This window comes from Oncorhynchus tshawytscha, unplaced genomic scaffold, assembly GCF_018296145.1.
Source record: "Oncorhynchus tshawytscha isolate Ot180627B unplaced genomic scaffold, Otsh_v2.0 Un_contig_3021_pilon_pilon, whole genome shotgun sequence".
Taxonomy (NCBI): Eukaryota; Metazoa; Chordata; class Actinopteri; order Salmoniformes; family Salmonidae; genus Oncorhynchus; species Oncorhynchus tshawytscha.
Genome location: NW_024609671.1, coordinates 202,194 through 219,339, shown reverse-complemented (window position 1 = coordinate 219,339; position 17,146 = coordinate 202,194). Strand labels below are relative to the sequence as shown.

General features: G+C 46.4%; 2 protein-coding genes across 2 annotated transcripts; one reads left to right on the top strand and one right to left on the bottom strand.

Moving 5' to 3' along the window:
• Positions 1–930: 930 nt before the first annotated feature.
• On the top strand, positions 931–11,376 carry LOC112240135 (zinc finger protein 250-like). Its single transcript, XM_042316835.1, has 4 exons — positions 931–1,544; positions 7,343–7,485; positions 7,844–7,955; positions 8,138–11,376. Exon 4 carries the CDS (start codon positions 8,446–8,448, stop codon positions 10,738–10,740), a length of 2,295 nt encoding a protein of 764 aa, XP_042172769.1. The 5' UTR covers positions 931–1,544; positions 7,343–7,485; positions 7,844–7,955; positions 8,138–8,445; the 3' UTR covers positions 10,741–11,376.
• A 455-nt stretch (positions 11,377–11,831) lies between these two features.
• Positions 11,832–12,864, bottom strand: LOC121845437 (zinc finger protein 239-like). The gene has a single exon (XM_042316844.1). It carries the CDS (start codon positions 12,857–12,859, stop codon positions 12,092–12,094), a length of 768 nt encoding a protein of 255 aa, XP_042172778.1. The 5' UTR covers positions 12,860–12,864; the 3' UTR covers positions 11,832–12,091.
• Between the last annotated feature and the right edge of the window lie 4,282 nt (positions 12,865–17,146).

The following is a 17,146-nucleotide window of genomic DNA, read 5'->3' as shown; positions in this document are numbered from 1 at the left end:
TTCTCCTCCTGTCTTCAGTTCACTCTGCTTACACTTTCTACCATTCTTCTTTAACAAACATTCACCCCATTTTTAACCGACCCAAGCTCACCATCTTCCTCCCTCTCTCTCAGACCTCCTCTGCCTATTTTTCCCCTCCCACGTATTCCAAGTATAAGACTCCTTATGACAATACTGCACTTCTCCTGACCCATATACATACATACATACATACATATTGTTCTTGATTTCTCAAGGGACGCCATTTAACCGGCTGTCACAATATCCGTACAATCAGCACAAACCCCTCGGGATGTAGCGCTCAACAGTACATCCCACTGAAAATGCAGCTGCTTCGTCATGACGTTATTCTTTATCAAAAGCTACCGTGACACTTTTCAATTTCAAACAAGCGCGCTCCCAAAAAAACGCCCCCACCACTAGTCTCTCTACCCCCACCTGTTATTTTGAAAGCACTGAAGTCCCCAGTTGTATTTTAACGAGACAATAGTCCACGCACGCTGCCAAATGAAGATTACGTTGAAAAATGGTTGCAGGGGTAAACATCCTGTTTATAATTTCTCTGACTAAATTGTTGTTACATTTATCTAATATATCGACGCCATTAACTTCTACATGATCACCAATGAAAAGCTTGATCGATCCTTCAGTAAATTGACAGAAAAATCTACACTGAAGCGGTTTATCCCGCCCACCACTCAGAACGTCACACTATGCATTGTGCGCAGAGTTCCATTGCCTTCTTGTACATAACATACATTGAATTATTAAAATGTTTGTCGCTGAGGCAGATTTGTTCCCCATCATTCACAGACGAACATATTGGCCGTGTTCGAGAGGATCAAAACTGCGAGTATTATGGATACATTTTCTCACTAATCTACAAATCATAATTAGTCGTTATTTATGATGCAATGTGATTTGTGGATCAGTCAGCTTGCAGTTACTTTGTGGCTCTCGAACACAGCTATCTGGGCTGCTCCCCCTGAGTGCTAGTGCGCATGTGATGTTGGTCTGTATAAACCGGATGCAAACGGACAACCCGGATATGGACCGTCCATGAGTCGGCGTATGCGAACGTGGGTAGATTACCTAAAACAGCGGTCGGCCATCTTGCACTCAGTCTCCATTTAATATCATACCTCAGTGGTCCACAGTGGAAAAAGAAACCATGATGTCACGGACATAGGCCGCCAATTCTGATTAATCCTGTACATTACATTGGAAATAATAATCGAACGTGTGGGGTGAAGCTGGTTGCCGCCAACATGTCGAAAGAGTGTTTTCAAACCCAGTTCGCCTTTGTTATGGAGAGTGTATTGAATACTGCAGTCACCGAGACAACGAAACTTTTTGAAAAAACTATTGAGGAACTGCGAGCCGAAATATCTAGAATAAAAGAAGAGAACGAGGACCTCAAAACGAGGCTTCGATCCCCGAAAATGTGAAGAAATCGACGGGTGAAAGTGAAAGACAAACCGCAGAGCCTGGACCGAGTCAAAGAACATCACGTATCGGCAAACGTGACATTGGTGTCCAATGTGGTGAGTAGAAAACGGGTGTATTCATTCCGCCACACAATTTTATCATGGTTTTACAACAAACGAGTTTCTATTTGACAAATTCAGGTAGTTCCCGCCCCGTTTGTTTCCGAGACATTTTGCAACAGAATCGGCGGAATGAGTACGCTCCTGGACTAGTTAGCAAAGCTAACTTCAAATGAACAAACATCCTAATAGCCTAGATATTTAGCTGAGCATGAAAGCTCAACGCTGAGAATATTTCCTCAAACTGCTTAATGTATACGTTTGATTTGTATACACCTTTTTTTTTTTGAACGTAACCAGTAAACTCTACATCAGGCTGACAGCTTCCCTGGAGAACTCAACATGTCAGGTGTATGTTACAAGCGGAAATGAAGCCAAGTCAGTGTATGGAGAAGTTGGAGGCGAAACTAGCCAGACACTTCAGATGATGTGGGCTGCTTGGCCTGGACAGTGGCGATAAGCAACGGGCGGTACAGGGGGGAGGCGACTCCAAGTCGATAATCACGTAATAATAAGGAATTCCCCTCGACAACAAATGGGTGGAACCCGACATTCGTCCCTACTGATCACTGCTGTGTTGTTCGATGTACATGTAGCCAGGTCAAAAATCCCGACCTACAGTTCACAAGGGGCGGCAGGTAGCCTAGCGGTTAAGAGAGTTGGGCCAGGAACAGAAATGTCGCTGTACAGTTCACACGGGGCGACTAAGAGCGTTGGACCAGGAACCGAAATGTCGCTGATTCAAATCCCCGACCCTGCAAAGTGTCACAAATCTACCGTTTTAATTTTCTTCTGCCCTTGACTAAGGCGCGGTTGATGTCGATTTAAGCCTGCAGCGCTGATTCAGAGGGGTTGGGTTAAATGCGGAAGACACATTTCAGTTGCGCAACAGACTCCCTTTTGCTTCCCTCTCATTTTCCCAATGCTCTCACATAGGGACATGGAGTTTGCGAGAAAGCCCTGTGGCTTCAGGCTAGTCGTTGTGGGGGGACGGGGTGTCCAAGTAGGCTACACATAGCTGTGTGTGTGGAAAACATTGAATCACAGGTCAGACGTTTAACTTGTTTAGTTCTGTCCGCTTGGAACTCCACTCACTGCTTGCAGCTGTATAGTCTGTTTTGGTGTTGTTGGTCTCGGTAACATTATAATAAAAAATAGACCAGAGCCTGTCATTTCCAAATGGGAGCAAATGAATCAGAGTGGGCAGAACAAGCAAGGAGGACTGCAGAGCCGTGCACCAGCTAGTGAGATCCTATAGAGTCCCACAGTGGAGGTGTCAATGTTGGACTGGCCATCTGGAGCACCAGGAGTTCTCCCAGTGGGTCCGCTTGGCAGTTGGGGCCGATGCAACGTAGAATATAAATAACCCCAGCCCCTGCTTAAATAAAAGTAACAAAGTGCTGTGTGTCTGATTGGCCCACTGGCACTGCGGTTGGGTATTACATCTGTCAGCTTCTCTCTCCCAGCCAATTACTTTTGGTCCAGTCCATTCTATCTTTACCTGGGCCCCGCCCCTTTCCCATCTCTGTTAAGTGGTGACATTTGAATACATAGTGCAGTGGAGCAAGATGGACAAACATAGAAAACGTAAAGGTGCTGAAAAGCAGAGAGAGAAGTGGTTGAAGTCCCTTTAGGCTGATGAAGCCAAATATTTAAAAATAACAAATTATTCATTTGGCGCCGTTACCAGTCAATCATCTCAGTCTAGTTAGCCTGAAGGCACTGGCAGCAGAGAGGAGAGAGAGAGCAGCCCATTGAGCCCAGTGATACCAGTTCAACTGTTAGTCAGGGTTTTGCAGCTGAAGTGGTAAGACCGAAGACAATAGGGATAAGAAAAGCATGAGTCTGGGTCAAGAGGGGACAGGGGCTCTCTAATCACTCTGTCAAAGACTACCGTTGATAACGTCATTACCACCATCCAACACACAACGCAGGCCACCATAGCAAGTGAAATCCAGGAAGCTGGTGTGTTTTCAGCCCAGTTTGACACTACGCAGGACATTACAACACAAGATCAATGCTCTTTCATAGTCAGATATGTAACGAACACCCTCCATGAGAGGCTTGTGGCTGTGGTGAAATGTGAGGCATCCACTGGACAATACTTTGTCCAGGCACTGAGTGAAGTACTGGAAAACATGAAGCTTGACATCAGCAAGTGCCTTGGCAAATCCACTGATGGATCCTCCAGTAAGGTCAGTATAAAGGCTTCTCCGCCCGGCTCTCTGCAAAGTCCAACAATCAAGTGCATGTGTGGTGCTGTGCACACATTTTGAACCTTGTTTTGACAGACACAACAGAAAGTGTCTTGGCAAGTGGGTCAGGTTTCTCTCATTAACAACATAACTGTGTTCTTCCGTGAATCCTACCAGAGGATGAACATTTGGGAGAAGCAGAGCAAGGACCCAAGACAGACGTCTTGCTCCAATTGGAGAGACACGCGGGTGGGCTAAAGACAGTGCCTGAAAGAAGGTCTCTGGAGCTTTTGGAAATCCAGATGAGGGTCTGTATGTTGATGTCCTTCTCACCATGCAAGATCAGAAAAACAACACTCCTGCACGGGTCAAGGCACGGGGATACTTTGAGGGGTTGCTGAAGTATGAAACAATACTTCCAGGGTCAAGGCACGGGGATACTTTGAGGGGTTGCTGAAGTATGAAACAATACTTCCAGCTCAGATATTCCTCAGAATATTTCAGGTCACCTCACCAGTCTCAAAATATCTTCAAACAAGTGGAATGGACATTCTGTCTGCACATCGTATGGTTGTGTCTACAGAGGAGCAGCTGAAAGGAACGACAAGAGATTTTGAAAAAGTCTAGGCAGCTGCAGACACAGTTGTTCAGTGGGCCAACAGGAAGTTGCAGGAATGGGTTGGGAAAACAGAGCTGGAGTTAGAGACCACTCTGCCAATGAAAAGGGCTCGAAAGAAGAAAACCATGCTCGGGGCGATGGCACAATGAGGCATTTACTGGGGCAAAGAGCGCATACAGGATTGGTGTACATAATCAAATACTGGATACAGTTATAGATGGCATCCATCAGCTATTTCTGAGTAATGACACTTTGTATCCCGAAATGGCTCTTCTGGACCCTAAACTTTAGTCAGCTAACATCCAGTGCCAGTGGCCTTCCACAGACAGCCCTTCCACAGACAGTCCTGCCACAGACAGCCTTTCAAGAACTAAGCAATTGTTTGATCAAATTTGACAGCAGAGCAACGGTGGCCAATTTACAGAGTGAGCTCTTGAGACTGGCAGAACAGTGGACTAGGTTAAAACAATCGGGATTTGAAAAATACACAACCAGGACTATGCAGGATCATGGGCCTGAAGGAAATGAAGATGAGGTAGAGATGGTGAACAAGAGCTGTTCATCTGGCAAGGACTGTCCAGTGTGTTGCTACCATATTCTTAGTCGGTACAACCTATTGACAGGCGCATACCACATCCTGGGCCTTGCTTACGAGTTCCTACTTACCCTGTCAGTAACCTGGGTAGCCTGCGAGTGGAGCTTCTCTACTCTGAAATTCATCCACAGTAGGCTCGAGCACTCTATCTCAACAGCACCTGGAGGCCTTTACGCTCATGGCTACTGAGTGAGATGTTTTAATGGCCCTGGACAGTGACCTGGTTATTGATGGCATTGCTAAGAGAAGTGAGCTGCTGCAGAAATTGCTAATTTAAGGAGGTAGGAAATATGTTTGGTTTTATTTTAGGACTTGCCTACTCACCAGTCTTTTCACCAACACACTTCATCCTGTATTATTTATTTTAATGGTCAGATGGTTCCAGAGATTCTCGCCACCTTGCTGCCAGTTCCATTATGCCAATATGTGCTCCTTCCAGCCAGCCTCCTCATAAGAGCAACACGTTCCCCTTGTTCTAGTTTTATCTATTTTACTAAAGTTATTGTTATAAATATTGTTCAGTAATCTTGTTTACATAAAGTTTTGTTTTGGGGGTGTTTTGGTGGTGGGGGTGTTTTGGTGGGGGTGTATTGCTGGTCTGAGTCAAGGTACAGGGCCAATTTTCATTCCCAGTCCATCCCTGGGAGGTGTCGTCATACCCATAAAACCTAGCAGTCAAATAGAGAAATGTTTTCAATCATTTTTCACCATAGGACTTTTAATAACTTAAAATAAGGCCTGTGCTTTGTCAGTCTTCACTTGCTATTATGACAATTGAATTCAACAATACAAATAATGTTTTAAAATCAACTTTTGCTTTCAACAGCATTTCAAACAAAACATGTAACTAACTAAAGCCATTGAATTCTACTATGTCAATATACTGTGCATTAGAGGGAATTGTAAACGCTCTATAGCGCCCATCAAGCCAATCATAAAATAGTATTCAATAATGCCATGGAGAAATAAGAATTTGTCAGGCAGACAATGGAACAACTTTTTGGTTAAACAAAGATACACAAGATTAATTTCTATTTATCTGTTTATAACTTCTGAGATGTGATGGACCCATGTTTTCATGAGCTGAAATAGAAGATCCCAGAAATGTTCCAATACACACAAAAAGAGTGTTCTTCTCAAATGTTGTGCATAAACAGGTTTACATCCCTGTTAGTGAGCATTTCTCATTTCCTAAGACAATCCATCCACCTGACAGGTGTGGCATATCAAGAAACTGATTAAACGGCATGATCATTACACAGGTGCACCTTGTGCCGGGGACAATAAAGGCCACTCTAAAATGTACAGTTTTGTCTCAATGCCACAGATGTCTCAGGTTTTGAGGGCATGTGCAATTGGCATGCTGGCTGCAGCAATGTCCACCAGAGCTGTTGCCAGATAATTGAATGTTAATTTCTCTACCATAAGTCGCCTCCAACAGTGTTTTAGAAAATTTGACAGTATGTCCAACCGAAGACCAAGTGTAACCATGCCAGCCCAGGACCTCCACATCCGGCTTCTTCACCTGTGGGATTGTCTGAGACCAGCTACCCGGATAGTTGATGAAACTTGAGGAGTATTTCTGTCTGTAATAAAGCCCTTTGTGGGGGGGGGGAAACTAATTCTGATTTGCTGGGCCTGGCTCTCAAGTGGGTGGGCCTACACCCTACCAGGCCCACCACCCTACCAGGCCCACCACCCTACCAGGCCCACCACCCTACCAGGCCCACCACCCTACCAGGCCCACCATGGCTGCAACCCTGTCAAGTCATGTGAAATCCATAGATAAGGGCCTAATGAATTTATTTCAACTGACTGATTTCCTTATAAACTGTAACTCACCTAAATTGAAATTGTTGCGTTTTATATTTTTGTTCAGTGTGTGTGTGTGGATATTTCATATACAAAATCACTTTAAATTAAATTAGTCCTTGACCATGTCACCTCAAACCAACTTTGGATTGTTCAGAGGGTAGGAGCAAACAAAAAATAAAATATATATATTTTATCTTTATTTCGTTGTCACTTTTTTATTTATTTGGACTTCTAGTTTCAATGGCTCCTTGAACACCCACTGATGAATATGAATTTGTCTCAAGTCAAAGCATCCTTTAAGTTTCTCATTCTCATCAATATATATTTATAAACTACTGGACAGGTGTGCAGCCATAGTAGCGGTAGTATTGATTGTAGTAGCAGTAGATACATTAGGCTTATGATTATGGGCTTAGATCTTTAGCTAACAGTTGTAGGATTTTTTTTCAAAGGTCTACAGACTACAATATATCACAGAAGAAAATTGGGGTTTGAGAGGTGTGGTACGGTGTGTTGCAACACATGATGGTATGTCCTAACCACTCTCTCTCCCCTGATCTGGTATTTCCAGTCCTGACAGCGCATGCTTTGCCTCGGGCTGGGGAGCAGCACCGGCGGGAGGAGAACCAGAGGACGGAGCTGCACCGGGGGGCCTACGACGAGGAGGGCAACCCACAGACTGCCTTAGTGCTGATCAAACAGGAGGTGGACTGGGTAAGATAGTCCCCACCTAGCCTGAGTCCCCGAACTGTTTGGGTCAGTGCTATCAAGGATCGTTGGGACGTCCCTGTCCTAAACCCCTACCTAACCATTTTACATTTCAACTTCAATGGGGTAGGGAAGTCCTAAAGATCCCGGATAGCACGGACCAATCTGTTTTCTGTCTTCCCAATTCATCCACCTCTCTGCTCAACCTATTGTTGTTGACCCCAGAGAAAAGGAAACACCTGTACACTGCACTTGCTGGAATCTTCTTATTTTTATTTAAACTTACGTACATGAGCCTAACAGCCTTTCTCAGAGTTTATGTTGACACTAATATAGCCTGTTGTTGTTGGCATTGTCCCCCCAGGAGGCAGACTATTCTGATGACTACTCCCCCGGGTACATACTGCTGAAGAAGGAGGGGGGAGATCTCCCGACTCTGGTCCGCAGACAACCTCTCAGAGAGTTACCAGGCAGAGGTAGGAACTAGGGAGACCTGCTTCTTATTACAATGTATTAAACAGTATTGGGTTGAGAACCAGGCTCTAATAATATCTATAATAATCTCTCCACTGTTGTTCTGTCTTTTTTTCTTTCTGTTTCTCCCTTACAACTTTCCCTTCTACCTTTCTCCATCCTGTCAATCTCCCTCCCTCTGTAGCCCTGGTCCCACCTGGAGCCGTCAGAGCCCTGGTCAACCGTTACACCCAGGAAAGGCCTCCCACCACCCAGCCTACCTCAGCAGAGGCCCCCCTCCAGGGAGATCCAGACACCCAGGAGACCCCCCAGGCTCTCAGCCCATCCCAGCCCAGGACCAGAGAAGTTACCAATGCCAGTGCAGGCCAGGCCCCTGGAGCAGAACAGCAGTCACTTGTAATACCAGCAGCAGAGTCTCCAACATTACACCTGACAGCATCTCCTCAATCAGCAGCCACTATCCAATCTACATCAACTGTCCTGTCTACTGTAATGGCCCAGTCCACGGTAACTACTCTGTCAAAAGAAACTGTCCAAACGACCACGGCGGTCCAGTCGACTGTAGCGGTGAAGTCGACAGCAGCAACGTCAGAGCGCCCGCCACCTGTCATCTCCGGGTTACCCAGAACCCCTCTTCAGAATACACAGCCCAGCCCCGTACCCCCTCGTCCATCCCCATCTCCTCGACCAGCACAGTCCCACACAGACGTTCTACCTGTAGCTCGTCCAATAGCAGTGCCCTCAACACAACCAGCTAGGCCTACAGCTGTACCTGATGGACCAACGGCCACACCTCCAACACAGCCACAACCGCCTACAGTTTTGGAGAAATCGGGTGTTGCCACGGCAACTCCGCCAACGCCTGTCCAGTCCGCTCCATCTCCTACTGTGTTGACAGAACCTGCCGTCCCTCCTGAGAAGCAGGTGTTGTTGGTCACTGAGCATGTGCAACGCTCCTCCACCGTGCCCAGACCAAAGTCACCTTCTGTCCCAGAGACATCTTATGAAACCCCTCTACAGCTGTCAGCCCCTGCTGGAACCACACCCTCTGGCTGCTGTCAGATGTCTAAGACACAGTTTTTAGCTCAGTTGTCAGTAGTACCCCGAGTATGTGCTCCACCGAGGCTGGAGAAAGACAAGGAGGAGGAAGAAGAGGGGCAGGAAGATGAGGGGGAGAGGCTTTCCCCCCTCCCTGCCACATCTACGGAAGCTGTGATGACAAGGTCTGTCGCTACGGAGACGACCCCCGCCAGCGAGAATAAGGAGGAGATTGTTGTCCAGGTAGGCGGCAAGCGAAAGTCAGGTCAACGTGAAGCGCTCCTCTCCGGTCTCCGCCTCCGCTTAAGGCCCCGCTCCCAGGACAGCATGCCTTCTCCAGTGGTTGCTAAGAAACCCAGAGGAGAGAGAACTGCCCCTCTAGACCATGACTACTCAAAGGTGATGGACAACGAAGAAGAAAAGTCCAGGGAATCACACGTTGACCAGGATGTAGTAGAGGACACAGCTAACGGTGAGAAGGCTGACGACAAGTCTAGTGGACAAGGAAGTAGTAACCACATCATCAGTGAGGAAGAGGGAGGAGCTAACACTGATGTGACCTCTCCGACCAGACAGTCACCTATTGTTGGAGGTGTGTCCAAATCCAAGAAGAGAAGCATGACCTGGGTGCAGGCTCAGAGACTATTGGCGCTAGCCCAGGCTAAGAGGAGTAGGTCAAAGGTCACCAAGGCCTCACAGAGAGGTCTGAGGTCAGAGCTAAGAGGCTTGGTCACACAGACACAGTTTCTGCCTTCCAACCCACAGCGCCGCCGGTCATACAGACCCAGCCCACAAGCTGCCTCCAGCCCACGCCGCACCAGCCCTCGCCAGGTTACAGGGGACAACACAAACCCTCCTCCTGCCACCCCTCCTAACCCACAGCCTCACTCCTTCAAGGTCACTTCCACCACCCCTCGTCGCGGAAGACCTCGTTCTGCGGCTGTGGCGACTTTAAATTTGAAACGGTCTCCCTCCACCCCTCAACCTATCCCCTTCATTGTCACCGTCAGCCCTCGCTCTAACTTCAAAAAGTCCCCCCAGTGCCCACGGACTTTCCAGCAGGCGCGCCGATGCCGCCAATCACAACCGATGTGGTCACCACCGGGACCGTTACAGCTCCAACAGTCTCCCCAGGCTCCACGGAAACGTCTCGCCAAGAACCAGTGTGCAGACTGCGGTCGTGTCCTGAGCAGCGCCGCTGCTTTAGAGAGTCACGCCTCCCTCCACTCAGGGAAGCGCCCGTTCGCCTGCTCTGCCTGCGGCAAGGACTTCCCCGACCTCAAGGGCCTCAACCGCCACGCCCGCGTCCATGGTGATCAGCGTGGCCACCAGTGTCCGAAGTGCGACAAGACCTTTGTCTACCGCTTCGGCCTGACTAAGCATGAGCAGGTGGTCCACAGTGGCGTGCGTCCGTTCATCTGCCCAATCTGTGACAAACGCTTAATTACACAGCGTGACCTGGAGGCTCATATCCGCGTTCACACTGGAGAGAAACCATTTGCCTGCTCCCTCTGTGTGAAGCGGTTCAAGAGGCGTGTGGAGCTGAATGTTCACCTGATGTGGCATAACGGGGAGAAGAGACACTGGTGCTCATACTGTGGGAAGGGATTTCTGGATTACAATAATCTGAAGAACCACAAACTGGTCCACACCGGAGAGAAACCCTATACCTGCTCCGAGTGTGGCAAGCGCTTCAAACAGACTGGCCATCTGAAGAAACACCTGAAGACTGTACACAAAGACCGATAGACGGCGGGGGAAAAATATTCAATGACACCCTATTCCCTATATAGTGCACCTCTTTGGACCAGAAACAGTGTCAGGCCCTTGTAAAGTAGTGCACTAGATAGGATGTCATAGGAGCTATTGAGGGGGAATAGTTATCTCCATTTGCTGTGAATTCAAAACCCAGCCATGTTAGTGTTAATGAGGCAGGGATTCCAATCTATTCTGACAGTGATTGGGAAGGACTTGTTATTTTATGTATTGATTAATTAAAAGTATCAAAGCTTTTGTTTTATAAACATTTGGTGCCGCTTTTGTTGTTTAGAATAATCATGCTACGAGAGAATGACGTAGGTAAGTGTAAAAAATGTTTTTACAAATTGTTTTATTTTAGTTGAGACTGAGTTGGTTATTTGTATTTAAAACATGAATTCTGGTTATTTGCTATAATTCGTTATTCATAAGAAAAGTTTGAAGCCTTAACAAGTTTAAATGTAGGTGTACTGTGTTCACATCATGGTGTTTATGTTCTGCGGTTTTGAACTACAATGAACAAAAATAAACGCAACATGTAAAATGTTGGTCCCATGTTTCATGAGCTGAAATAAAAGAACCCACAAAAAGCGTATTTCTCTCAAATTAAACACATTTGTTTCCATCCATGTTAGTGAGCATTTTTCCTTTGCCAAGATAATCCATCCACCTGACAGGTGTGGCATAATTATTACACAAATGCACCTTGTGCTGGGGATAATGTCCACTTAAAATGTGCAGTTTTGTCAAACAGTATCCCATGGTGGGGTTATGTTATGGGCAGGCATAAGCTAATTGCATTCTATCAATGGCTATTTCAATGCACAGAAAGACCATGACTAGATCCTGAGTCCCATTTTTTTTTTCTGTGACAAACACATGCATATGTCTTCCCAGTTGTGAAATCCATAGATTAGGGCCCAATGAATTCAATAAAACTATTACTTTAGTGTTTTTATATAAAAATCTGGGCTGGACTTAACCCTCCAGGTCGTAATTGCAAGTGGGAAACTGACAAAATATTGTTCCCGGAGTTGACATTTTACTACTGACCTTTCACCCAAAACATGAAAAAAGTAGGATAAGTTTGACCATATTGTCAATGGTAAGCAAGCTTTTTATTGGTCTGACATCAAAAGCACTTGAACACAATCATGGCAGACTTACACCATCCCATAAGCACATGAATGCCCTATATTCAAATATTTGTTAGGTTGACATGGTCATTATGGCATACATTCTTATTTAACATGGATTTCCAACAGTTAATATTTTCAATGTCCTTATTAAAAAGCAATTGATCACCCCAAAAATTGTTCTCAATGTCAAATTAAACAGTTTTCTAGACCACCACTCTGCTCAGGAGATCCGGCCTGTGTTTGTGCTGGTGTGACTTCAGATGGTTAAGTTGTTTGAAGCGGAGTCCACATACAGCGCAGCAGTACGGTCTCTCCCCGGTGTGGGTGCGCTTGTGGACTTTCAAAATGTCCGCCCGTGTGAAGCTCTTGTCACACATGGTGCAGCGGTGGGGTTTCTCCTGTGTGTGAATGCGTCGGTGCAGTTTGAGGTTCCAGAGCCGACTGAACTTGTTCCCGCAAAGAGAGCAGCAGTAGGGCTTGTCTGCAGTCTGGCTGCATGTGTGCCTCTTCAAGTCAGAGAAGGAGGTGAAGCCCTTGCCACACTGGCTGCAGAGGTGGCGTCCCTCGGCTTGGACCTTGATGTTGCAGGCCTGGGTGAAGGTCTTACCGCACTGAGTGCGGGAGTATGGAGTCCCTGGCCCTGAATTCGACCATCTCCCAGTTTTGTGTTTCTGCTTGTGGGCCTTGAGGGAACCAGAATCTGGGAAGGTCATTGAACATTGATTGCAGGCATGATGCCTCCCCCCTCCTCCTGTTACCTGCTCTTGTGAACGATTTCTGAGGTTTAAAGAGTGTCCAAAGTCGTCAGCAGCACCATACAGGCTCTCTGTGGTTGAGCTTCCAGAGTGGATGGAGGTTAGCCCCCTGTGGCCAGCTCTACTACCCAAGTCCGGAACACCGTGTTCAGGGTACCCCTCCTCGTTGATCAACAGGCAGTTCAGGTCTCCCACCTCCGGGAGGGGGGATGGCATTGGCGACCCCACCGGCTCCCTCTGGCTCCGATGGGGGCCAGGCGTGTGGGAGCGATGGTGATGGTCTCCCCCCTCAGATCCCCCCAGGTTCACCTGGTAGTGACCTGCAGCTCTGTAGCTCAGCCCCCAGACGAGACGGAGAACCAGGAAGCCTATCCAGCCCTTCCATGTCTAGAAGATGGTCACCACTACTGCCGTAACCAGACTTCTCAAAGCTGACCCCCAGTTTCTCCATGCTGTAGTGGGGGCGGTAGAGAGGGTCGGTGGGGTCCACTGAGTCTCCCTCAGGACCCGATGGTTCAGGATCCTGGTCTAGACCAGACCCCCAGTCATCCTGGCACTGCTGCAGCTCCTGCTCACTGAAACTCTTACTGGGCCCCGAGACGTCTGAACCGTCGGCCCCTGAAGAACACAGGAGACATGAGGCATTAGAAGCATTAGCATTAGAGGCATTGGCAATAGTAGAAACTGTGGTAGAATAACTAATGCTAAATTTGAACTTAGTTTCAAGTTGATTTATTATAATTCCAATGACAACATATTAGAAGCTACTCCTTTTCATTCTCATCATAAAGATGGCCTGTTGTGTTTGTTGTAAACAACTCACCGTCCAGGCAGACGCCCCATCTCTCCTGTAGTTCAGTGTTGTGGAGAGCTTCCTCTTTCAGCAGGCTGTCCAGCTTTTGACCTCCAAATTTATTTATATAGCCCTTTGTACATCAGCTGATATCTCAAAGTGCTGCAAAAACCCAGCCTAAAACCCCAAACAGCAAGCAATGCAGGTTGATTCTAAAAAACTAAAAGAAAACCTGGATAAACTGGCAGTGAATGAATAAACCTGGCATGATGGTCCCCTATTCCCCCTGAAAGACAAGTTCTAATCTGTTCTGCACAGTACATTTTTATCTGAAGGTTCTATAACACTGGTGTTTCGTCAGTCCCCTACTTACCTCAGAGGTTCTCCTAGGGCTGATGGCATCGGCCTCCTCCAGGTCATGCGAGGCTGTTTCCCCGGCCACACCCCCACAGCTGCTCCACTCCTCCCCTAGTACCTTCTCCTGCTTCAGGCCACGCCCCCTCTCCACACCTGGCCACAGGTAAACAAAGAGTAACATTTATCTCAACTAAAAGGAAAGCTGAATTGTGAATAATGGAGTCTCCTCGCATCAGTACAGAGGAGGAAATTAAGCATCTTACCACCAACTCAACTGTCTGGTCAGTGATCACCAAAGTATGGAAGGTACACATTACAGCAGCCCCACTTCAGAGTGATTCCTCCATATATACAGTGCATTCGGAAAGTATTCAGGCCCCTTGACTTTTCACACAATTTGTTACACTACAGCCATATTTCAAAATGGATCGAATTGTTTCTTACCCCTCATCAATCTACACACAATACCTCACAATGACAAAGCAAAACAAGGTTTTCAGAAAAGTTTGCAAATGTATTAAAAATAAACTGATATCCCATTTACATAAGTATTCAGACCCTTTACTCTGTACTTTGTTGAAGCAGCGAATACAGCCTCCAGTCTTCTTGGGTATGATGCTACAAGCTTGGTACACCTGGATTTGGGGAGTTTCCCCCATTCTTCTCTGCAGATCCTCTCAAGCTCTGTCAGGTGTGAAGGGGAGAGTCGCAGCACAGCTATTTTCAGGTCTCTCCAGAGATGTTCGATCTGGTTCAAGTCCGAGCTCTGGCTGGGCCACTCAGAGACTTGTCCCGAAGCAACTGCATTGTCTTGGCTGTGGGCTTAGGGTTGTTGTCCTGTTGGAAGGTGAACCTTCGCCCCCAGTCTGAGGTACTGAGTGCTCTGGAGCAGGTTTTCATCAAGGATCTCTCTGTACTTTGCTCCATTCATCTTTCCCCTCGAACCTGGCTAGTCTCCCAGACACTGCTCTTGAAAAACATCTCCACAGCATGATCCTGCCACGGTTCACCGTAGGGATGGTGCCAAGTTTCCTCCAAACGTGACACTTGGCATCCGGGCCAAAGAGTTCACTCTTGGTTTCATCAGACCAAAGAATCGTGTTTTTTTTAGGTGCCTTTTGGCAAACGCCAAGTGGGCTGTCATGTGCCTTTTACTGAGGAGTGGCTTCCGTCTGGCCACTCTACGATAAAGGCCTGATTGGTGGAGTGCTGCAGAGACGGGAGAACCTTCCAGAAGGACAACCATCTCCACAGAGGAACTGTCAGAGTGACCATCGGGTTCTTGGTCACTTGGTCACTTCTAGGAAGAGTCTTGGTGCTTCCAAACTTCTTCCATTTAAGATGGAGGCCACTGTGTTCTTGGGGACCTTCAATGCTGCAGAAATGTTTTGGTACCCTTCCCCCAGATCTGTGCCTCGAAACAATCCTGTCTCGGAGCTCTATGAACAATTCTTTCAACCTCAGGGCTAGTTTTTGCTATGACATGCACTGTCAACTGTGAAACCTTATATAGACAGGTGTGTGTCTTTCCAAATCATGTCCAATCAATTGAATTTACCACAGGTGGACTCCAATCAAGTTGTAGAAACATCTCAAGGATGATCAATGGAAACAGGATGCACCTGAGCTCAATTTCAAACCTCAGAGCAAAGGTCAGAATACTTATGTAAATAAGGTATTCCTGTTTATGTTGAATAAATTTGCAAACATTTCTAGAAACTTGTTTTTGTCATTATGGGATATTGTGTGTGGATTGTTGAGGAAAAAATGTATTTAATACATTTTAGAATAAGGCTGTAACATAGCAAAATGTGGAAAAAGTCAAGGGGTCTGAATACTTTCCGAATGCACTGTACAGTTGTGGCCAAAAGTTTTGAGAATGACACAAATATTAATTTCCACAAAGTTTGCTGCTTCAGTGTCTTTAGATATTTTTGTCAGATGTTACTATGGAATACTGAAGTATAACTACAAGCATTTCATAAGTGTCAAAGGCTTTTATTGACAATTACGTGAAGTTTATGCAAAGAGTCAATATTTTCAGTGTTGACCCTTCTTTTTCAAGACCTCTGCAAACCACCCTGACATGCTGTCAATTAACTTCTGGGCCACATCCTGACTGATAGCAGCCCATTCTTGCATAATCAATGCTTGGCGTTTGTCAGAATTTGTGGGATTTTGTTTGTCCACCCGCCTCTTGAGGATTGACTACAAGTTCTCAATGGGATTAAGGTCTGGGGAGTTTCCTGGCCATGGACCCAAAATATTGATGTTTAGTTATCACATTTTTTTTCTTTTTTTCCCCCTTCCACAGCCCCCCGAGAAAATAATAATAAAATACAATTCATTCCATTCCCCACCCCCAAGAACCCCCCAAAACACCAACAACCAAGAGAATGAACTACAGAGAAAAAAAGGAAAAGACAGAAGAAAACAGCAAACAAATAAAACAAAATAATACATTTAAAAATGACATCAAGGACACCTAAAATCATAACAGCAACGACTACTTTATATTTTGGTGTGCATGTCTGGCACTATTACATGAATGTGTGTGATCTTGTATGTGTTTATTTGAATGAGAGTGTTTGTATATTCATGTGTACAAACACCTGCACGGCATCAGCCTCAGGCAAACCGACATTAGTTGTAAAAACACTGCCACTTAGTGGCCTTATGGCAAGGTGCTCCATCATGCTGGGAAAGGCATTGTTCGTCACCAAACTGTTCCTGGATGGTTGGGAGAAGTTGCTCTCGGAGGACGTGTTGGTACCATTCTTTATTCATGGCTGTGTTCTTAGACAAAATTGTGAGTGAGCCCACTCCCTTGGCTGAGAAGCAACCCCACACATGAATGGTCTCAGGATGCTTTACTGTTGGCATGACACAGGACTGATGGTAGCGCTCACCTTGTCTTCTCCGGACAAGCTTTATTCCGGAATCCCCAAACAATGGGAAAGGGGATTCATCAGAGAAAATGACTTTACCCCAGTCCTCAGCAGTCCAATCCCTGTACCTTTTGCAGAATATCAGTCTGTCCCTGATGTTTTTCCTGGAGAGAAGTGGCTTCTTTGCTGCCCTTCTTGACACCAGGCCATCCTCCAAAAGTCTTCGCCTCACTGTGCGTGCCAATGCACTTACACCTGCCTGCTGCCATTCCTGAGGAAGCTCTGTACTGGTGGTGCTCCGATCCTGCAGCTGAATCAACTTTAGGAGACGGTCCTGGTGCTTGCTGGACTTTCTTGGGAGCCCTGAAGCCTTCTTCACAACAATTGAACCGCTCTACTTGAAGTTCTTGATGATCCGACAAATGGTTGATTCAGGTGCAATCTTACTGGCAGCAATATCCTTGC